Genomic DNA, 23,921 nt, shown 5'->3' with positions numbered 1-23,921 from the left:
AACTAGTGGCACTATTTATGGTCACGTCTATCTGCAAGGAAGCAGGCAGGGGCAGGCCTAATGGGCAATCTGACTATGCTCTACATTTGGTCCTCTTAAAATAAATGAGAAGAATGTAAAAGTTTCAGGGTTTTCTATGTTTTAATTTCCCAGAATAAATTTGGTTATAGAGGAAGACTGTAGGTTAGTGATTATCTAGAAGGTAGAATGAATGTATTTTGTTCATTTGATTTCTATTTAGTTTTTATTTCATCTCAAACATGTGAAAAATTAGTGGCTTTTTTAACTTTCAAGGTTGACTACTGAGACTGAAGAGTTTTAGGACAGGTAAATGTCAACAGTCTCTTGTGTTGCTGACATGCTGACACACTTGAACCAGTGCCAATACATTTTGTCTTAATTCTGAACTATGCATGTGAACAAACCTGCTACTGATAAACAAAAGTACATTCTGATAATTGGATTTTTCTACACTAAATACACTGCTCTGCTAGGCTCTTTGCTTTGTTGTCCTTCTTGCCATTTTACAGCTCTAAGCATGGGCTATTTTCTCCCAGTAAACTCAGAAGTTCTAGCAAGTTCTCAAAGGGCAAATTGCATTATTTCTGCTGGAAGCAAACAAAGCAAAAACTAAGTTCTAGAAAACACTGCTTCTGAGAAATTCTCAAATATCATCAAGAAGAATAAGTGGTTAACTTAAAGGAAAAACAGAGCTATGGCAATATAACATTAAAGTACAATACTGCGGTAAGGGTTGAAAACACATCTAAGGTTTCACCCTTGGTGTACACCTTTTTAAAAGCAAAAAGGTCATGTGTATCAATCTGCAGTATACTAAAATTGTGTTCAAAGTTTATTTCAAGTCACAGAAAATATACAAACTAAGACAACAGAATGAACTGATTTTGTTCTGAGAGAAGGTGATGGGAATCCTCCACCTGGCACCAATTTGAGTCATTCAAGGGTTAGGATGCAGAAGTCATCTTTTTGCAACATTTCAACAAAGTTATGGAATTAATTTCCAGATTTGTTGCCAGGTATTTTTGAAAACCTGTAAGAAAAAGTTGGGAGAAAGCCATTAGAAATGGAGAAAAAGTTCTCTTCCCCAAACATCAGGAAAAAAAAAATTAAAGTAAGGAAGGGAGGGAGGCTATGCAAAAAGGCAAATCACCAGGGACAGATTCCTAAGGTGTCTACCTCCAGGATCCCCAAAGTAATCACCTGACAGCAGGGTTTCTCAACCTCGCAATATTGACATTTGGAGACAGGTTAGTCTTTGTTATGGGGTGGGGGGAGATCCTGTGGTTATAGGATGTTCAGAAGCATCTCTGGTCTCTACCCACTGAATGCCAGTAGTACACTATCCCCTAAAGTTCTGACAACCAAGAACGTCTCCAGACATTTCCAAATTTCCTATATGGAGCAAAACTGCCTCTGGATGAGAACCACTGATCACACACAAATAATATGTCTAAAAAATAGTGAAAACTGAGTAAGGTCTGTACTCAACAGAAATGTACCAATGTCAATTTCTTGGTTTTGTACTACAAACCAAAAAGGCACTGCTTAAGGATGGGTACACGAGGCTCTTTGTACTATTCTTCCAACCTTCTGTGAATTTATATTAATTATTTCAAAATAGAAACAAACAAAAACCCTTGCCCTGTGGTTTGTGTGCACGGCTTGGGAATAGCTTATGAGCAAGAATACATAATGAAAGAACTTTCAGAAATATTTCTACCTCTATTATCCAAAAAGAGTAATTTCTCCATGTTGTGGGGCATGCCTTCTCTGACATAAATAAATTAGAAAAAGTAAAAGACAGGAATAGTTTTTAATCTATTACTCTAAATATAATAGCCTATTCTTTTACTAAAAAAATGCCTCAGGTATCTGGACTAAAAAGTTAAAGTCTAGCTAGCCATCCATCTAGGACAGCTTCTCATTACACTTTAGTCATTTAAAGTCTAAATACAGGGGTGCCTGGGTGGCTCAGTTGGTTAAAGCGTCCGACTTCGGCTCAGGTCATGATCTCATGGTTTGTGAGTTCGAGCCCCACGTCGAGCTCTGTGCTGACAGCTCAGGGCCTGGAGACTGCTTCAGATTCTGTGTCTCCCTCTCTCTCTCTGTCTTTCCCCTGCTCACACTCTATCTCTCAAAACTAAATATTAAAAAAAAAAATTTAAAGTCTAAATACGGATATGACGCATGTTTCTGGTTTGGATGTTTTAATGACATTACAAATACGGATTAAAACACAACATAATTAGTAAAGACTGCTAAATGGTGTAAATGAATTTGCTATTATATAATTTTTTTAACATTTATTTGTTTTTGAAACAGAGACAGAGCATGAGCGGGGGAGGGGCAGAGAGAGAGAAGGGGACACAGAATCTGAAGCAGGCTGTAGGCTCTGAGCAAGCTGTCAGCACACAGCCTGATGCGGGGCTTAAACCCACAAACTGTGAAATCATGACCTGAGCCCAAGTCAGATGCTTAACCGACTGATCCACCCAGGCGCCCCTCACTATTATAATATGTGGATGGGAATTATAATACAGATGGGGTAGAAAGTAGAAATTCACGATGTGATATTCCAGCCAATATTGGGACAATGTGAATTTTAAACTGTTTTTAGAAAATAATTATTTACAAAATACAAGGTGTTGGGGAAAAAGGTTTTTAAAAGAAACTCAAATACATAGAATCAGGTTAGGTCACGTGATTATGATCCCTTTTACATGACTGATAAGCAAGAAAAATAAAGGGCAGAGGTGTACCGCAGCCTCTAAAATGTAAAGGGACCGATGGTGATGGTGCTCTATCAGTTTAACCTCAACACAGTCAATATTAAATAAATACTGGAAACTAAAATATTTATACATCTTATTGAAATGCTTTGCATTTTCTCCATTTTGATGGAGAATATGTGGAATAAAATAACACAACTGATTCTGGAAGGATATCCACCAAACTATATTTAGAGGTTGCTCGGGGAATGAGATTGAGGAAGCAGAGCTTCCTACCCTGACCTTTCTACATTTCTGTGTTTGATTAACTTTGTAAAAGTGATCACATGTTACTTCTGCCATTAGGAAAGAAAGGTTAAAAAAAAGCTTACAACCAACTCAACAACTGAACAAATACCCTGCTGCCTTCTGCTATCTTCATAGGAGCTGATCTAATCTAATGAAGGGTGAAGAGTGTAGCCAAGAGGACTGCAGGCCTCGGACAGTCTTGAGATCAGGAGAGTGTTGTTGGTTAAGGTTGAAAGCATCTAATACCCCAAATGCACAAGGAGCTTGTCCAACTTAGGCAGGTTAAGTTGGCTCACCTTTCAAGGTGCTCCAGTGGATTTCTGTATTTGTTCCTTTAAGATCAGGATACTCTGTCTCTGCTCAGGAGGCAGCATGGCGATCTGGTCTGCAGTCAGTTGAAGAACCTGCATGATCAAAGCAGCCTGTGAAGAGGAAAAAAAAAAAGGGAGTGAGTTTTCATGATGGCAGCCATAAAAACAACACCAGCTTCTGTCTAAAAAGGAAGGATATTTTACACCTAGAATACTGTACACAAAAAACACCCAAACCAAGTTAAAAACCCAGCTGGTGAGAAAGGGCACAATGAAAAGCTCAAGTACAATAATACCTAAGATTAGAAGACTCGAATCAGACACCTGCATGAACCCAAAGTTCTTGCAGACTAACACGTTATCTGTGAGCCTTGGGAAGTCTTTAGTTTTTGATCCCATTTTGAAAGTCTCTTTTACAAGTTTTAGTCTTTCCATCAGACATGAGCTCCCCACAATGGTCAAATATAGAAACAGAAAGACATACTCATGGGGGATTTGCTATTGTTTTTAGGTGGGGAAAAAAGAGACTTGGATTTTCAGGTCAAGCTGGCCTACAAAAAAAAAAAACCAAAAACAGTTATGGCAGATGAGTCTGATATGTAAGATAAGCTGCCATTTGAGTCTGAAATGTAAGATAAGCCGCCATTTATATACATCCACTAAAGAATTTTAAGACCAGGCCCATAGGGGCACCTGGGTGGCTCAGTCAGATGGGCGTCTGACTTTGGCTCAGGTCATGATCCTGCAGTTTGTGGGTTTAAGCCCTGTGTGGGGCTCTGTGCTGACAGCTCAGCCTGAAGCATGCTTCAGATTCTGTGTCTTCTGCTCTCTTTGTCCCTCCCTGCTCATGCTCTCTCTCAGGAATAAAACAAAACATTAAAAAAGAAAAGATATTTAAGACCAGGCTGATAAATTTTCAGATAGCAAGATCATAAAAAAGTTATAGGAGTAAACCATTTCTTCCAAAGGAACTCCAGAGACCCAGGACATTCACATAGTAATTGAAAAGCAGAATCCTGGGGTGCCTGGGTGGCTTAGTCAGTTGAGTGTCCAACTTCGGCTCAGATAATGATCTCACAGTTTGTGGGTTCGAGCCCTGTGTCAGGCTCTGTGCTGACAGCTCAGAGCCTGGAGCCTGCTTTGGATTCTGTGTTTCCCTCTTTCTCTGCCCTTCCCCTATTCATGCTCGCTTGCTCTCAAAACTAAATAAACATAAAAAAAAACTATGGGAATGCAAACTGGTGCAGCCACTCTGGTAAACAGTATGGAGGTTCCTCAAAAAATTAAAAATAGAACTACCCTACAACCCAGCAATTGCACTACTAGGTATATATCCAAGGGATGGATACAGGTATGCTGTTTCAAAGGGGCACATGCACCCCTATGTTTATAGCAGCACTATCAACAATACCCAAAGTATGGAAAAAGCCCAAATGTCCATCGATGGATGAATGGATAAAGAAGATGTGATATATATACACAATGGAGTATTACTTGGCAATCAAAAAGAATGAAATCTTGCCATTTGCAACTACGTGGATGGAACTAGAGGGTATGCTAAGTGAAATTAGTCAGAGAAAGACAAATATATGACTTCACTCATTTGAGGACTTTAAGATGCAAAATAGATGAACATTAGGGAAGGGAAGCAAAAATAATATGAAAAATAGGGAGGGGGACAAAGCATAAGAGACTCTTAAATATGGAGAATAAACAAGGATTAAGGAACCTACTCCTGAAACCATTGTTGCACTATATGCTAACTAACTTGGATGTACATTAAAAAAAAAAATTTAGGGGCGCCTGGGTGGCTCAGTCGGTTAAGTGTCCAACTTCGGCCCAGGTCATGATCTCGCAGTTCTTCAGTTCAAGCCCTGCATTGGTCTCTGTGCTGACAGCTCAGAGCCTGCAGCCTGCTTCGGATTCTGTGTCTCCCTCTCTCTCTGTCCCTCCCCCGCTTGTTCTCTCTTGCTCTCCCTCTCTCTCTCCCAAAAATAAATAAAAATTAAAAAAGAAAAAAGAAAAAAGAAAAGCAGAATCCAAGAGAAGTGTGCCACTGGAGGCAGTGTTGCTTACCTTCTCATGGTCCTGTGGGGTGACCTGGTTCTGGCCAGGACTAAAGCCCCCAGGCTGACCTCCACCCTGAATGTTTGCTCCTTGCATGCCTGCTCCCTGCATAACTGGGACCTATATGCATAAAGAGAGATGAGGAGAGATGTTTCAGAACTTCTCATATAGGTATTCAGGATCCAATAATAATGTGAAAAACATGAACTGATTATGGATATGAGTAAAAAAACAAAAAAAGCAAATTAATGATTCTGAAGATCATTTCCTACTGTTAGCAATGGCAGAAGGCAGAGTTTAGCCAGAGATCGACTAGCAACTTAGACACATTTGCTTACAATAGCTCCAGCATCATCAACAAATATAACACTGAACAATCAGATACCATCAAATCAAGCAAAATCCAGCTGCATAAACACAGAGAAAACTGAGAGCATCCTAGAAACTAGTGCTCAGTGGAAACAGAAATGAAAGCCAGCAGATTCTAGAAATAATGTATGCTGGTCCACTGGGGAAGCTACATTCACAGGGATACCGCCTACCTCTAGTTCAATCAGACATAGGCAGTTTGTTCCAAAGGGCCCTATCCCATAAGCAAGGCAGAGACGATCATAATGGCAGAGGCAGAAAGGAGATGGGAAGGCCTCTGGGGAAAAGACTGTTATTAGCCCAACATTTGCTTTTTATAACTTTCCAGAGAGAATATGCAGCAGATACTTTCTGCTAAATTACAGACCAAGAAATATCACTGACCCAAGCTAAAAGAACAAAATGCAGTTATATCACTTATTTAAGATCTTCGGTGACTTCAATCTTTGGGAAGACTACCATACCCCAAGGAAAAGGCCTCAGAGCACCTAGAATCACTGTTTAAGTTCCCTCTGCTATTATGTTCACACTCAGGCATTCACCCAGAGTTGAGGTACTCTTATTAAACACAAATTGTTAATTTGTTACCTGCTTCCCCAGAAAATCAGAAGCATCAAAACTCAAAAAGAAATGTGATAAACCGTTAGGAGCAGATACCAGGACAGCAATGTGAAGAGCCAGGTGACAAACTGACAGTGGAGGAGACCAGAAACCAAACAGGAGGTAACTGTGTTTTCTGTTACAGCATATACAGTAATGGGTACATGTAATGATGACCTTGAGTAATCAAAAAATGGTGAAAATTGTTTTTCCTATCTTGTTTAAGAAGGGAAGGAAGCATAATACACTTCATTATCACTTTCTGTTCTTCTTGAAAAACATTTTTTCAAATGCTTATTTATTTTTCGAGAGAGATTGACAGAGTGTGAGCAGGGGAGGGGCAGAGAGAGAGAGGCACAGAATCTGAAGCAGGCTTGAGGCTCGAGGCTCTGAGCCATCAGCACAGAGCCTGACATGGGGCTCGAACCCACGAACCGTGAGATCATGACCTGAGCCGAAGTCAGACGCTCAACCAACTGAGCCACCCAGGCACCCCTATCACTTTCTGTTATCAATACTGAATCCAGAGACCGGTCTGAACTTTAATGTTGTGCTACAGATCTGAAATATCTGTGAGGATAACATTTTTTACATTTTAGTTAATACTAATTTGAACTATTATAACATGACCTAACCATTCAATAATGGCCATTTCAAGTTTCCAGGAGTGCCTATTCTAGGCAGACTAGTCACAATATAGGTGACTACACAACCAGGTTTGCCTAAGAGAGTCCTAGTTTATGCTTTTGCCCTAGGCACAAGGACAGTGAAAGAAAGGAAAAATATATACATTTTTTTAAATAATGCATATTTTCTAACAGTCTTCTTTGTTAGAAAGATATAACAGAAGTTGGACAAAAGCAATTATCTATAGGAGATGGGGGTCACAAGGGAGATGGATACAGTGGACAAAGCAAGGTTCTCACTGTATATCTTTTATGTATGAATGAACATACTACTTTAAACAATTTAAAAAAAAGTTTGAAGATAAAATTTATTTTCACCTCAGATCTAATAGGCTTTATACAATCTACTAATTAAAATTATATAAACCTAACACTACAGAGTAATGAGTTCAAGTGCTAGCAGAGATTAAAGAGCAAGACTTTCTCCAGAAACAGTCTTCCAACCATTATTTTCAGTGAAAATATTGACAGAATTATACAAGCACATCATGCAATTATTTGTTGTCAGTTTTCCCAGCTAGGATGCAAGCTCCAGGGGGGCAGGAACTTTGTTTTGTTCACACTGCTATATCCCCAGTACCTAAAGCTGTCTCTGCTACACAGGAGGTGCTCAATAAATATTTGTTGAATGACTGAATAAATGCATAAAAACCATTTTTGTTATGAGGCTACTGACCATAGAGGGCAGAATAAACAAGGCCCACACACACACATTTTTTAAAAAGCATAACTTGAAAGAAAAAAAATAGAGAACGGTTTTATTTCACACATACCAGAAAACGACATACTCGTATTTCCTATTAAAGAGGGGGAGGCAGACATACATACATGTATGTCTACACACATACATAACATGCAGATAACAGGACAGAGTGGTACAGTGGAAAAAAATAGTGGGTTCTATTCCTTACTCTGTTACTTTTTAGTTGTGTGAATTTGGACAAGTAACCTGAATTCTTGGATCTCAATTTCCAAATCTATAAAACAAGAGAAATGGATGGCTGACATGTTCAATTCCAGCTGACTCTCTCCCCCTATCTCTCTCTCTCTCTCTCTCTCTCTCTCTCTCTCTCTCTCTCTCACACACACACACACACACACACGAGAGCAAGACACATAAACATATGGAAGAGGGAAGAGAGCCAGAAGTACATAGAGGAAGGAGGAAGACAAATGGAGAAAGGAAGACGGAGGGGCTAGAGGGAGATGAAGGTGCTAGCACCTAAAAACTCAGGGAAGCCACATGTATATCACCATCTCCCCACAACCAATTTTGTTGAAAAGGGAGGAGATGACAACACATAGACAATCATAGATCACCACATACACAGAGCTGGAAATAGCCAAACAAGAAGAGATAAGAATTCAGTTCCACAGGTTTTAAGGTAAGCATTAGTAAATTGCCTTTGATACTCCACTGTTCACTTAGGCTGTTTGATGAAAGTAAATTAAAATAGGTTTATGCAAAACTAAGATTACCTGAATTGATTACCTATAGCTGTTCATATGCTCTAATGCAGTTCTTATGGTTGTACATTAGAATCATTTGGAGGAGGTTTTTCAAATTATCCATGCCTAGATTCTAGTGAGACACACTCTGTCTCCTAAATTTGCAGGGACTCTGGTCTGAATGGAAGAGCTCCTTAAATTGTGGGACAAGGTTGCCACAATCCTGGTGCCTAGCAAATAACCACCTTAAGGGACACAGAAAATAAAAGAAGGGAGATTCTAATCTTCCCGTTTTAACAAACTGAGAAATAGCCTAAATGAGAAAGCAGTAACAGGCTTAATTATCAATTCCTGAATAGATTAAGATTTCACATAGAAGAAGTGAGTGTTGCACATACCTGTCTGGATCCCTGGGGGCCAACTGCCCCCATGTTAATTGGACTGGGACCTTGGATTCCACTAGGTATAGGACCTCTAGGACCAGGGACTGGGCCCCTTGTATCCATACTTCTGGCTTCTATCCCTCTGACTTCCATTGCACGGGCCTCCATCGCACGGGCCTCCATCGCACGGGCCTCCATCGCTCGGGCTTCCATAGCACGGGCCTCCAATCCTCTGGCATCTAATCCTCTAGCCTCCATGGCTCGTGCCTCCATTCCTCGTGTATCTATGCCTCGGGGATCTCTTCCGCCTGTAAAGAAAGTTGTAAGAAAACCACTGTGTAGCTACTTATCCTTACTGCAAAAAAACCCAACAAAGAAGAAATCTATTCCTCTAGTCACATCTCCCCCACAACTATAGCTGACCCTTGAACAGTGTGAGGACTGAAGCACTCCCCTAAAACTTAACTACTAATAGCCTACTGTTGACTGGAAGCCTTACCAAAAACATAAACTGTTGACTGACACATATTTTGTATATTATGTGTATTATGTTCTGCATTCTTGCAATAAAGTAAGTCAGAGAAAAGAAAATGTTATTAAATCTTAAGGAAACTAGCACTGTACTATATTTACCAAAAAAAAAAAAAAAAATCATGTATAAGCGGACCTGTGCAGTTCAAACGTGTTGTTCAAGTGCACATGATACTACATTCTCCTTCCCAATTTCGCAGATTTGCAGATAAACCTTAAAAATGTTTTTCAACCCCATTGCCCTACCTTCTTTATACCAGCTTAGGGCCTAAGATAGCTGGGTTTATTATCAGCCCGCAACTACCAGTCAGCCTTGTGATGTGGTCTCCCCCTTACCTCTGCCATCCAACGGTGGACCCCTCTGATCTAGCATGGGTCCTCTTGGCTCCGCCATTAGAGGTCTGGGCTCAGCTAATGGCCCTCCCCTCATTTCATGTGGGGGTGGGCCACGGCTGTCATGACCAGGGACATGGTGCATGGGTGGACCCTGATGAGGTGGTCCCAGATAACCTCTAGAGATGGAGGAAAATGTTATATTTTAAAACAGAACAAAACAACAACCAAAACTATTAACCAGAAGATCAGTAAGTAAAAAAGTCAAAGAACTGATGCAAACATCAGTCTACGAATTCTAAGAGAATTAACACCAAACAGGTCAAAAAAAGTGCTAATGAGATGTAAATCCACGCATTCTAGAATTTCACATTTGGTCAGGGTGCTCATAACTGAGGAGGTAAGATATCCACTGTACAGAATGAGTATGTAGTACAGTGCTTAAAAACATGGGTTACTGTATGGGTTCAAATCCAGGCTTTATCACACATTAGTTGTGTGATCTTGGGCACATTTACTTAACCTCTCTATAGCTTCGTTTCTTCCTCTGTAAAATATGACTGGTATATTAGTATCAATCTCACAGGGTGGTTGTGTAGATTTAATGAGATGATCTAAGTAAAGTACTCACAGCAGAGTCAGAGGCATAATCCCCATTAGCATCAATCATTGTTCTTATTATCATTACTGCTATTATTAATATCATTACTACCATTATGCAAAAGAAGTTTTTCCTGTTCAGGTACATATGCCAGAATTTCTCATTTGTAAAGATGGAGTAGCCATGGTTCATTCAAAATGACATACTCAACTATATGGTTCTGTCCAAGGAGAAATGTTTAGTCTTGGACAGTGGCTATGAATACTTATCTATCTTCTGAGGTAGACAAATAGGTACCACTGGTACAGAAAGACTGTTCTCAAACCAAGGGAAAATTCTGATTCCTCCAGTCTTTTCCTTCTTTTTAAAATTTTTTTAATGTTTTTTTTTGAGAGAGAGAGAGCTCAAGTGTGGGAGGGGCCTAGAGAGAGGAAGACACAGAATCCAAAGCAGGCTCCAGGCTCTGAGCTGTCAGCACAGAGCCAGACGAGGGGCTTGAACTTATGAGCCATGAAATCATTACCTGAGCCGAAGTCGGACACTTAACTGACTGAGGCACCCAGATGCCCCATCCAATCTTTTCCTTCTGTTAGTGCTTACCTAGGCTCTACCTCTCCAGTTACAGAAAGTAAAGTGCCTCCACGCGGATCATTTGGAGCATCTCCTAGTAGACCTCGAGGAGTTGGGACGTTGGCAGGCAAGGGACCACGCTGCATAGCTGCTCTGGGGTCCTGCATTGGCACTGACAGGAAAACAAACAGGGAGTTACTGTTGTGAAGGACACATAAGGAAAACAAGAAATGACTCTATATAACCACTGACAACATAATTCAGACACCTGAGAGTGGGTGAAACCTCACCACAGCAGACTCCTCTTGCAGCTCAAGAACAGAAGCAGGGTGTAGGCAGAATCTGTGCCATGTCAGAGGTATGGATGGAATTATATAAAGAGCAAAGTGGGGAGCAACCTGCCAAGGACTAGCACTGCAACCTGAAGAAGTTTATGCTCCTGGTTCTCCTTATAATCAATCTTAGTTCAAGGACCAGAGTCACAAAAGAGAGGTAGGGTCTTGGCATTATGTGAACACTGCCATGGCTCTGCAAGAACCTGCTGTCTCCTTACAGACTGCTATTCCATCCAAGCCTCCTGACACCAGTAGGGAGGGAGTACAGCCTCGGACAGATGCCCATATCATCCATGTTCTCTGCCCTGTGTGAAGAGGTCAATCTTAGGCTTGTGGCCCCAACAGGAAAAAAATTTAAAAACAAAAACCCAAAACACTACCCTTTTGGGTTCCGAACGTGAGGATGACTGCCAAGCAGCCCTTGTCCTCTCAACGTCCCACCCTGAACACCACAAACAAAAGGAAACCCGCAGATACAATGGGTACCTTGAACTCGCTCAATTGATGCAGGCCCGGCGGGTCCCACGGGCGAGTGCTGTAGGGTTCCTAGGTGAGCAGTAAGTTCAAAAGGAGAAAGAGCAGACACTTGAAACAGCTTGCGCATGTGCGCACACACAGAGAAACATACACATACAGACGCTGGAGATTTATACACGTAAGTTACAAAGCCAAGGAGCCTGCCCCAGGCTACAAAATGTTCCTGAACTATATTAGCTTCTTTAGGATCTGAAATTGTTCCGCTGTGATGAGATTACCTCCTAAGTTGAAACCTGTCAGTCAATGATTTTACTCAGCCACTTTCGATTTTCGCCTCTGCTACTACAAGTCCACCTAAATCTCCTTATATCACTACAAAAAAAAGGAAACAAAATAAAAAAAAGGATGGTTCTGAACCCCTACTTAGGCAAAGAACATAAACATACGTTCATAAGCAAAACATGAAAGAGACTGTACTGAACCTAGAAGGCAAGATTTATTCTGAAGAGGCAACACAAGTTGGACAGTACTATTTTTGCCATATTTTTAAGCACAAAAATTTCCATGGGAAATGCAGTGAGTGAGCTTTAGACAAAGAAAGATAATATCACCCCTCAAGAAATACTCTGCCACTGCAAGTCTCTAGTAATAATGAAACATGACAATAGCAAACAAAGACTAATGAGATGACAAGGGTGCTAATACTACACAAAGGTGGCGGAAGGCAAGAAGTATCTTTTTAAACATGTCACTGTCTCCTTTTACCATTACAAATGCGTATAAGAAGCATGGATTCCAGGAAAAGAAAAACTGGGTACAAACGGAAAGATTCTTGCTTCCTCTGCTAAGTACTGAAGACAAACTATAAAAGAAAACTCATCTCACTTTATCTCTTCAAGAAGACACACCTATCTACCTTCAAAATCCAAGTCATTTCCCTTTGCTAACTTTTGACCAGAAAGGTGAAGACAATTATAGCAGGAAAGAAGATGTCTTGTGGAAGTATGCATTAAACACCTAAAGCGTGACTGACTGATTGATGGCTTGGGAAGAAGAATATGACTGCAACCCCAATTTCTCCCTAATGCAAAAATATTCTGGGATACACATACGATCTGCTGATAGTGGCCGAGAGGGAGGGGCACAAAGCACGAAAGCACAGGCTGCTTTAGATGAGACATTTGGTCAAGAGCTTGGTCCCACTGTCAATTATCTGACAAGATTATTAGTTCTGTCACTTCAACAACCAACCCTAGTGGACAAACTATAGACAAGAAGTAAAGTACTTAGGCCTCTATGTTAATATTTTGCTTTTAAAAAATGAGTTTCTCTTATAGGCCATATGCTAGGAAGTAACTTAAACTTCTCTGTGCCGTCCAAAGCAGTTCTTTCTCATCAAATGACAAAATGAGTAAGAACAAAAAGCACTGAAGGCACTCTTCAGATAGAGTATAGATTTTTTTCAGAGACTTCAGAGTCTTGCTCTGCCACTTACTGGCTGGAAGAGATTAGTGGCCCGAGTCCTGTCCACATTACTCAGACAGCAGTATTTACTTACTTACTATCATGCCCCTTAAATAGGTAACTTTAAAACTCTGAGCCTCCACCTCTTTACCTGAAAACTGAGGTGCTGCCACCTAACTCACACAGTTGTCTGTGAAAATTAAGGTGCCTTGCCCACAGTATGCACTCAGTTTTATCATTCATTCCTTCTGTTTTCTGTCTCCTCCTAATGTTTTCAACCAAACTACTATATTTTCTTTTTCTTCAAACTCCAGTAACAGAGGGAAATAACGTGGAGATTTTGGAGTGGCTCTGCTGTGGTGTCTAGTGTTACTGCCACAGTACAACATGCTCTTCTTATCAAGTAAGCTTTAGACCTCTGACCTCCTCCCAGTTTTCTCTGCAGTTTAAATTTAGGCTTCTTCATGCCCAGTCATGTGTTACATGCTTATTATTAAAATTCCTTACTCAGGCAACAGATAGCCACAGAGTGACAGAGAATATGTCAGTAGAATCATTAGACTATTAGGAAAAGGTGATATAACTTAAATAGAAACAAAGGATCCACTTGATTTATCATCAATTCTTATACAGCTGGGCTCTGGGTCACTAGATGGAAAATCTAGACTGGTGCTGTATATTCTGCAATGATGGAAATATTCTGTATCTGCACTATCCAGTATAGTATCCACTAGCAACATGTGGCCATTGAGTACTTGTAATGTGGCTAGTGTGAATGAGGAACTGAATTTTAAGTTTTACCTAATTTCAATTCAATTTTAATCAACTTTATTTGATTTATTTATTCAAATAGCCACATATCATTAGTGGCTGCCATAGTAAGATAGTGCAGATGTAGAATATTTCCAAGTCCAATCCACATTAATCAGATATTAATATTTATTTACCTTGTCCCCGCTCAATGGATACTGGTCCACTTCCTGGCATTCCAACCTGGGCTTGCATTCCTCCTAGAAGATAAAGGGAAGCAAAGAAAAACACAAATTATGACAGTGGAGAAAAAATTAGGACAGTGGTTGAGTTAACAAATGTTCTCTTTTGGCCTCAGAGGCAGAAAACTACTCAGGAACATCATAACTATCCTGAAACAATGCAGGTATACAGAAGATAGAGTTTGTCAGTAAACTCTAGGCTTCAGTGACAGAAGAGCAAGTTAAATGACAATACTTAATCTCACCGGTTACCAAAACCGTGGCAGAAGTTCTGTTACATAGGAGAAAAACGGCACTTATCCACATAACTCCTCTCATAGGAGGCAATACTGTTCCCAGGGTATTTTGTAAATGTGTGGGTTTTAGTTGTGAAAAGATTTAGAGGGCATGGCTGGCATTTAATGAAAAGCCAACAGGGATACTAGATGCCCTGCAATGTCTGAGACAGTCCTCCAGAATCCAGAATCATCTTGTCTTGCAAAACTCTCAAATGCCTTGGTGAACATTAACACAAATGAAAACCTGCTTATGGTCATCTGAATTTAGAACCTAAGTCTGTTGTATTTGTAAACAAAAAGTTCTTTTCCCTACATATGTATGTACACAGATGTACTGAATTTTCCAGAAATACAATTACTGAGTTAATTATGGGTAATGCATTTTTTGTTTTGTTAAGAATTTTACCTACAGTTTTCACCACTTGAGAAAAATCACATCACTAACATCAATAGTCTCTTTGGTATTTGTGTTGCCAAGACAACATACCTGTATTTGTCTACATTTGTAGCTTTTACTTCATGGTATAGGTGCAAGCATCTGACTGCTACCTTTTGGTTTCTTGTGTAGTCATGCCTGAACACTTGTGTATTAAAAATATTTTTTATTATAGGTTAATTTCTTTTTGTTTCTCCTTTATATTGTAGTTAGGACATTATTTTCTTGGAAATCATGTTAAGTAGGTTATAAGTGTGCATTTCATCTCAGGATAGTAAAAAGTCACTGCAAAGTATCTGTTATGAAAAGAGGCCACAGGGTCTAACAGGATTGAGAACCACTTAGTTCTACCCTAACCAGTTGGGATATGAGGATTGCTACACAAAGAATAATTATGCATCACAAGTCCTTATCTTGCCCTTTCCATATAGCAGTAATTCTTTTTTTCTTAAAGCAACAATATATTCTGTGAGCGGGGAGAAAAGACAAGCTTTACTGTTTGCAGTTCATTAATACTTAACTAAAATATCAAAAATACATAATATTCTCTTACTCCATTTAACATGCCAGGCACCAAAGAGCCATTAATTAAGAACCTGAACCTGGGATAGCCCTATCTCTACTGGAACAAAGTAACTGTGATTTTGAACAAGTGATTTAATACAATTAGCATATGCCCAGGCCTCCTCACCTGCAAAGTGAATGAGTTGGTCTAAACCAGTGGTTCTCAGAATGTGGTCCCCAGACCAGAAGTGTCAGTATCACCAAGGAATTATTAGAACTGCAAATTCCAGGGCCCTAACTCAGACTTGCTGAATTAGAAAGTCTCAGGGTGGGAAGCAGCATCTGAGTTTTAATAAGCTAATTAGGTAATTCTAATGTACATTAAAGTTTGAGAACAGGTCTAAATGATTTCAAAGGTCTCTTCTAATCACAACATTCTAGGATTTATTCAGACCACTCAGTAAAACAATACAAAGATTTAGGATCTAAGAAAAGCAGTGGCAGAAGGACTTCTGGGCATAACTTCTCATATTATACACTATCACATGATGACACTTTTATTTGTATGGGCTAGGTTCCCAGAAGTGGAATTGGTGGGTCAAAGTGTACATGAATTTTAAATGTGAGACTAGTTTCTTAAAAGGCTGAAAAACTTCACATTTCCGCTACCAATTAATTTATGATACCACTTTCCCCACCAATAGGGTCATCTATCTTTGAAATCTTGTTATTTAATTTCCAATCCTATGACTATAAATGGATTTGTTTTTGTTGCCATTTGGATTTGCTCTTCTTTGAAGTGCTTACTCATTTTCTTTGCCTACTTTTCTACTAGGTTGTTCCCTCTTCTCACCAATTGTCAAAGAGCTTTGTAGAGGTTATTTTAAAAGTCCTAGTGATGTTTTAAAAACTTCAGGAGTGTAAGTGCTACAAACTCACAAAACATACCATCGAAAATATTATTTTCCTAATTTTTTAAAACCAGCACTTAGAGCTCTTTTATTCTTTAATAACACAGGCATTTAAAGATACTCATTTTAAGTACTGCCTTCACTATTTCCCACACTTTTTTGTATAAAGTATACTATTTTTGTTGTCTTTTGGATAATTTATAAATTTCCTTTTTATGTTCTCTTTAATTCAAGGATACCTAATGTATGTTCCTTAATTTCCCAAGTAAAGGTTATTTTTCAGTCACCTTTTAATTATTTCTAATTTTATTGGCTTATTTTTTAAAAAAATTAATGTTTATTAATTTTTGAGCAAGTGAGCAAGAGAAAGAGACAGAGTGCCAGTGGGGAAGGAGGAGAGAGAGAGGGAGACACAGAATCTGAAGCAGGCTCCAGGCTCTGAGCTGTCAGCACAGAGCCCGACGTGGGGCCCGAACTCGTGAACTGTGAGATCATGACCCGAGCTGAAGTCGGACACTTAACCAACTAAGCCACCCAGGCGCCCCTAATTTTATTGGCTTATAATAAGAGAATGTGGCCTGTAAAATCTCTACTTTTTAAACTTTTAATTTTATGGCCAACTACATAGTCACTTTTTTTTTTTAACTGTTCCATGGTCATTTGGGGGGAAAAGTATATTCTTTAGTCAAAGCTCAATAATAAATTGTGCTTATTGGTTCTGCTACTTTATTCCTCAATGCCTTCACTTATTTTTGGTCCATTAGTACAAAGGTACTCAAAGTGTGGTCCACAGACAATGCTGATCCACACACTATGTTAACAATTAATGACAATGTCAAATGTAGAAATGGAGGACACAGAAACTTTTACAGCAAATTGACACTGTTGTGACATCCAAGTGCACTTGTCTCCCTGAACAGGGTATAGTCCACTTTGGGTGTTTTTCAACTTACATTATGAGCTGCATATATCATGGGTTGCATACTTGTCATGTGTAGTAAGACCACATCACAATTTGTAATATTTTTAAGTTAGGTACCCATAACTCAAAAATGTATAAAATACAGAATTCATTTTTTTCACTGAAAGATATTTTAACTGCATAGATAAATGGAAATCATGAGTTTGCTGAAATTTCTTTTAAAATCCCTTCCTCTATTCCTTGTCAACTTAGCTCTGTAGACCAGGTTCTCTACAATACAGAACAATTTAGATTCAATTATCCTCTCGTAGTAATGCTGTAGTCAATCTAACCTAGATTAGACAAATTAACAAGAAGCAATTTCGTTGCATAAAAAACTTTAATATTGATACACGTCATGTGTTCATACAGGAGTTTCATATAGGGAATCACTATTTCACTCATAACTTTTTTAGTTATGAGTGTTGAATGAGAAAAAACTACAAGCATAATAGCAACACTCTTAATTTCTATATACACGCTTTCAATGAAAAGATACAGCTTCAAAATGTTTTTTCTTTTTGTAGTTTTGTCTGATTACATTTAATAAAGTGCAATTTTATACTTGTTAAATATAATAATAACAAGTACAATTATTTTGTGTCTTTTTATGTGCCATTTAACCCAAATCTCTGGCTTTCAGTGGGAAAGTTGAGTCCCTTCATATTTAGTAGAATTAACCTCTATACAAGATTTTATTCCTTCCACCTTACTCTATGTTTATCATTACTTACTTTACAATGTTGTTTCCTGTACCTTCTATTTGTTGGCTTGGTCTAGTTCACATTCATTCCATTTGGAAGTTTGGAAGTTTTACTGGATTTTCCCATTTTGTAGTTCTTTTCCTTGTTCTCTTAATCAGACATAGATCTATATATAAGATATCAACTATTTCCTCCACCTAGGATATATTTCTTAGCTGCATATTAATTTTATATCAAGATCTCTTTACCAGGTAATAATGTGGCTACAACATACCAATTGCTACAACAAAACTTTAGCAAAATACCAAAATGGTGAAGACTCTAAATGAAACATACCTCCAGGAGCTAAGGAACCAGGGCCAGGTCCTGTTACAGTTGCTGGTATTTGCCCTGGTGCTGGAACTCCAGCCTGCATAGAAGCTTGCATCAGAGGAGGTGCACCGTTGACATGCATTCCACCCTGATCAAAATTAAAAACAGAGTATGTACATGCCTCTGGAAACACACATGATGAGCCTGGTTATATAGAACACAATTAAGATGGACCACATTCTAAAAGCAGAGACCGGGGTGTCTGGGTGGCTCAGTCAGTTAAGCTTCTGACTCTTGATTTCAACTTAGGTCATGATCTCATGATTGGTGAGCTCAAGCTCCACCTCAGGCTCCACGCTGACAGTGCAGAGCCTGCTTGGGATAGTCTCTCTCTCTCCCCCTCCCCCACTCACATGCATATACTCTCTCTCCAAATAAATAAACTTTATTAAAAAAATAAAAGTAGAGACTGACAAGTCTGATATGTGTTGTGAGGCCACATGTAGCACCCATGGTTGACTTCAAGTTGTTTATCTCCCCCAATGTGATAGGTAAAAAATGATAGATTATTGTAATTTCTGTTCACATTTGTCTTACTTTGAGGTTGAACATTTTTGTTACGAAAAAGTCCAGATACATAAATTATATACAAAATAAAATAAACGTACGGTTTAGAAAATAAATAATATATATGTTTGAAATCTGCTGTATGGTCTTTCCCAACTGCATATTGTATCCTTTTTTTTTTTAAGCTTATTTATTTATCTTGAGAGAGTGTAAGCAGGGGAAGGGGGGGGAGAGAGAGAGAGAGAGAGAGAGAGAGGGAAAGAGAGAATCTCAAGCACAGTGAGCATGGAGAGAGATAATCCCAATCCACACTGAGCAGGGAGCCCACTGCAGGACTCAATCCCATGACCTCATATGAGATTATTACCTGAGCCAAAATCAAGAGTTGGAGGCTTAACTGACTGAGCCACCCAGGTGCCTCCCTATATCCCCTTCTTAAGACAACCACTTAAGAATTTTTACAGATGTTTTGAAACCATATATAAATCATTACAAACTAAACATACATACTAAACACATTTCAGCATATTTTTGGGATATATGCAAACACATATATCCCATATTTTGAGAAGGCTTCTACATCCACTTATTTTCACTTTTAGAATGTTTGGGTTATCTGTGTTGATAGCATTGTATCCTAGTTCATCTTACCTGCTTATATGGAATTATGTTTTCGAAAGTCATTCATGGGGACACAGTGGATAAATATACATTTTTCCCATTCTCCCCCTGATGTACATTTAGGATGTTTCAATTTTTCACTATTATATTGTGACAATAAACATTCTTGAACATGATTAAGTAATCAGCCTATTGTCCATCATGGGTGTGGCAAATACTTTCCCCAATTTGTCATTTGTCTTTGGTGTTTATTTCTTTTCAAAATTTTTTAATGTTTATTTATGAGAGAGAGAGAGAGAGAGAGAGAGAGAGAGAGAGAGAGAGAGCGAGCACGTGAGCAGGGGAGGGGCAGAGAGAGGGAGACCCAGAATTCGAAGCAGGCTCCAGGCTCTGAGCTGTCAGCACAGAGCCTGACACGGGGCTCAAATTCACGAACCATGAGATCATGACTTGAGCAGAATTCAGATGCTTAGTCTACTGAGCCACCCAGGCGTCCCTATTTCTTTTTCTTTATACAGAAAATTTTCAGCTTTCCAATGTATTTATTTCTTATGGCTTCAAAGTTTTGTGTCATGGTTGGAAAGCAAGCTTTACACTTTCATTGGTAAGGAGATAATAAGAGTGCCAACCTGATACAATTGCTAGAAGTACTAAATGAGACCTATGTAGAATAACAAACTGTCAACCACAGTACCATCCATGCACGTAAACAAAAGATTAGCTTCTATAAAAGGGCACACAGAAAGGACCTTTTTGTTTTACAAACTTGGCACTGAATCTATATTCATTCAGAGGCCATATACCCTGCAAACTGAAAATTGCTATCATGTCTGGAAATTGAAATTATCATCTTCAACTCCTGACTATTCTTCTTTCAATATATCTTCCTAAAATGAAAATGGCATTCTAAAACAGGTAAAAGTAATATCAAGAGGTAAAGCCCTACCAAAGACTGGGCCTGAGGGGCCTGAGGATTCTGCTGGCTCATTGACACAGAGGATCCTGAGCCAGGGCCGGCACTGTGGACTGGCTGAGGGTTGCCTGCAATCAGTGTTGGGATATTTGTCTGACGATGCAGAATTTTCTAAAAAACAAAAAGACAAATCTATGAGCTGTTTAACAAAGCAATCAAGTAGTTCCTACCCCACTCAAAGTTTATTGTGGCATTTCCATAAAAAACAAGCAGCACTCACCAGGGCAATCTCTGGATCCACAATTCTCATCACTACCTGTGCTTGTAGCAAAGCATAAGCCAGTTGAGGGTTCTGAAGCAACATGTTCCGTGCTTCCTGAGGACTATTCTGGACACAGAGCTGAGAAGATAAACAGATTCATCATCAGGTTCAATACTTATTGCTTAGAAATTAATAGTGATTTAGAGCCATTCTCATCTGAGAAATGTAATATTCAAGAAGCTTTTTAAGCTATCATTGGTTTTTGCATAGCACATAAAATTTTGGTCATGACAGGCAAGAGAAGAAAGAGGCATTTCAAATACCATAATACCACCATTTAGGAAAAAAGTCACATTTGAATATCTGCATCTGATATCTATGGGCCACAAAAAGCCAGACTGTATAGTTGTGTTCGTGTACAAAAATGGAAAGCTCCTTGCACAAAATGTAAAATATGCTATGGACATAAGGCATATCAAAGGTGCAAGAAATGGTGATTAACAGGCACACCTTATATTTGAGCTCAGGGAGTCATTTCCATTAACTTTATCAATTAACTCCTTGAAAATTTGCTGTGATTTGATTTGTTCTTAACCTAATGCCTCCTCCCACCTTCATTTGTTTCATCAGCTCAAACATCTGCTCTGGTGGAAGACTGGCAACTGCTTTGCTAATGGACTCAGGGGCATCCTCAGGACTGATGGTCTCTCCATAAGGTGACTCAATGACAGGGGCACCAGTGCCAAGGCCTGATCAGGAAGAAAGTACAAAAAGTTAAGGAGGCAAAATTAAGAGCTAAATCATTTCAAGTATCTACTTTCCAGGGCTACTTCCCTTCCAGGACCCGTTGATAACTCTAAATTCTCTGGAACTGAGAAATAAGTGATTTGCAAGTCTCTTATTTCTGTAGAGGAAAGTGACAGAGTGTATTTTCTGCTCTCAGAGGAAAGCTGGGACTAAGATCACGTAGGTGGACAATGTTAACCTAAATTAGGGATGGGGCATATCAATTTCTTTTGACAACTCATTTCAGAAGCAAAACAATAGATAAAGATGCTAATTTTCAGAAGCAAAATAGATAAAGATACCAATTTCAAAATGTAATTCCTCATCTGTTACTTCATGAAAAAAGCCGAGAGAATGCCTTAGTAATCCCACTAATTACAGATCTGACAAACAGTTACAGCAGTGGCAAACTAATGACCCAGTTATTAGTGCAACTAATGGCTTAGTGAGCCCGAATTCATCTTTAACTAGAAATCAACTCCTTGGCAACTAGAGGGAGTTCTAAAGTCAACTGTACTTTGTTTCTCAAAGAAATACACTCACAATACAGGCGCCTCAGGCGCCTTAAGTGGGTCAAGTAAAAAAGCTACATGGCTAACCGTTTCACTAGATGCTAAAACATGTCATAAATGGAAAATCTTCAATATGTCTTTACTAACTCATGTTGCATACAAATAAGGTTTATACTCACTCTTCAGCTCTTCTTTGTTCTTTTCACTGGCAGCATTGTCCACGCGAAGTGCTCTTCCACTGAATTCACGCCCATTCAGGTTTCGCATGGCACTAAGTGCCGTCTCCTGGTCTTGGTATTCACAGAAGCCATAACCCTTTGGCTTTCCTGTCTCCCTATCATATACCAACCTGGAAGAGCAGAACCAAGTATCAGACACAAATGTTACACACATATAGGTTTCCTGCTAACATTGCCATGTTTTAATTTGGTCCACTGTAAGACAAGTAACTTTATCACTCTGACCGCCCCACTGAAATATTTTTTTTAATGCTTATTTTTGAGAGAGTGTGCGGGGCAGGGGCAGGGGCAGAGAGAGAGGGAGACAGAGGATCCAAAGCGGACTCTGTGCTGACAGCAGACAGCCTGATGTGGGGCTTGAACTGAAACCGTGAAATCATTACCTGAGCCGAAGTCAAACTTAACTGACTGAGCCACCCAGATGCCCCTCACTGAAATATTTTTTAAATGAAAAAAAAGTATCTTTTAGTAAAAATAAATGTGGATTGTATGGTATATGAATCATACCTGAATAAAACTGTTACAAAAAAACAGAAGAATGTGAAAAGTCACCAGTAAAAACCTTGCCATTATTGCTAATGGCCAAATTTGTGATTTTAAAGACCCCAAGTAGTCAAAGGGGATCTCACCTGAAACTAACAACGGGTCCAACCTCAGAAAAGATGTCCTTTAACTGCTCTTCAGTAGCCTCATATGGAATGTTCCCCACTACGAAGAAAATAGACAACATATGAAAACTTTTGAGTTTGTAACCCATTTCTCTGGTGAGAAAGTAAACCAGTATCTACTTATATCATTGAAAATATAACTACTTCAAAATTGTGTTCCTACAACCCCAGTTCCATGGTACTTCAGATAAGATTTCAATTTTGTCTGCTGGCTTTAATTACAAAACAAATAAACCACTAAGGGTAAATATGAAAGGTATAGGCACTCCTTAGTAGCAGTTCGTAGACTTATCTGACAAGTGTTATGAAAAACTCTGGCATTGGTATTTACCTGAAAATCTGCGAATCTTATCAATAAGAACTAAAAATACCAATGTATTTGGTATTTTAAAAATTCATTCACAATTCACCCTAAGAAGCCAGGTGGCCGCTACAGGTATCTAACTAGATAATGTTACGGTAAAAAAGCAGAGGAAAGTCCTTATGGAGGGCGGCAAGTGGACACAAGGATCTATACACTCAGCATATAATCTGTATTCTGAGAAAGGGGGTGAGAAGTAGTAGGGACAGTTGCCATGCGCCCTCAATTGCAGGCAATGATTGAAGCTCGTGAAAGGACAAACGCATCGAAGCTGAACGCTAGTTTAACTTTCTCAGCCACATCTTAAAAAGGCTGTGAGACCTCAGGGGAAAGGGGCATCACTTTGCCCGCGAGTCCACCAGGTTGGCCGCCCCACAGGATAGACAGGTAGGGCTGCAAGCCCAACCCATAACCAGCTCCTGTGGCAATTCATGAGGTGCACGGGGAATTCCTCGTAGCCCCTGTCTCTTTCTGCGCCTCCCTGATGCTTGGCTCCACGAATTCCTCTCACCGAACACCGAACGCAGAGAACGATCCACCGCAGGGTCTCTCACAGTCAAACCCGCCATCGCTCTCTTCCGGCCGCTTCCGGTGCGCCAGAGCACACTTCCGTACGGCGCGTGAGATCTGCGCTAAACATGCGTCTGTAAGGCGCGTAAGCCGGAAGCAACTGGCCTGGG

The 23,921-nt window shown here is 39.5% G+C and overlaps 1 protein-coding gene and 1 non-coding gene across 4 annotated transcripts; both read right to left on the bottom strand.

The window, feature by feature from the left end:
- Positions 1-840: 840 nt before the first annotated feature.
- CSTF2 (cleavage stimulation factor subunit 2) lies at positions 841-23,910 on the bottom strand. 3 transcript variants are annotated; one of them, XM_019824062.2, is made up of 16 exons: positions 23,753-23,910; positions 22,842-22,920; positions 22,153-22,322; positions 21,288-21,424; positions 20,694-20,813; positions 20,447-20,584; positions 18,337-18,460; positions 14,162-14,224; positions 11,760-11,819; positions 11,492-11,578; positions 10,969-11,110; positions 9,771-9,946; positions 8,919-9,211; positions 5,426-5,536; positions 3,335-3,460; positions 841-1,051 (listed from the first exon to the last, which is right to left on the bottom strand). In XM_019824062.2, the coding sequence occupies exons 1-15, from the start codon at positions 23,808-23,810 to the stop codon at positions 3,338-3,340; spliced, it is 1,881 nt and encodes a 626-aa protein (XP_019679621.1). In that variant the 5' UTR covers positions 23,811-23,910; the 3' UTR covers positions 841-1,051; positions 3,335-3,337. The 3 variants fall into 3 exon arrangements, with proteins under 3 accessions (XP_019679621.1, XP_044907254.1, XP_044907255.1); XM_045051319.1 differs by lacking the exon at positions 11,492-11,578; XM_045051320.1 differs by lacking the exons at positions 11,492-11,578; positions 11,760-11,819 and having other exon boundaries at positions 23,753-23,909.
- Positions 6,792-6,876, bottom strand: TRNAR-UCG. The gene has a single exon. It is a non-coding gene; the product is annotated as a tRNA-Arg (tRNA).
- Positions 23,911-23,921: the final 11 nt, after the last annotated feature.

Source organism: Felis catus, chromosome X, assembly GCF_018350175.1.
Source record: "Felis catus isolate Fca126 chromosome X, F.catus_Fca126_mat1.0, whole genome shotgun sequence".
Classification (NCBI taxonomy): domain Eukaryota; kingdom Metazoa; phylum Chordata; class Mammalia; order Carnivora; family Felidae; genus Felis; species Felis catus.
Note: the sequence above shows the minus strand (reverse complement) of the source record. Positions and strands in the feature narration are given on the sequence as shown.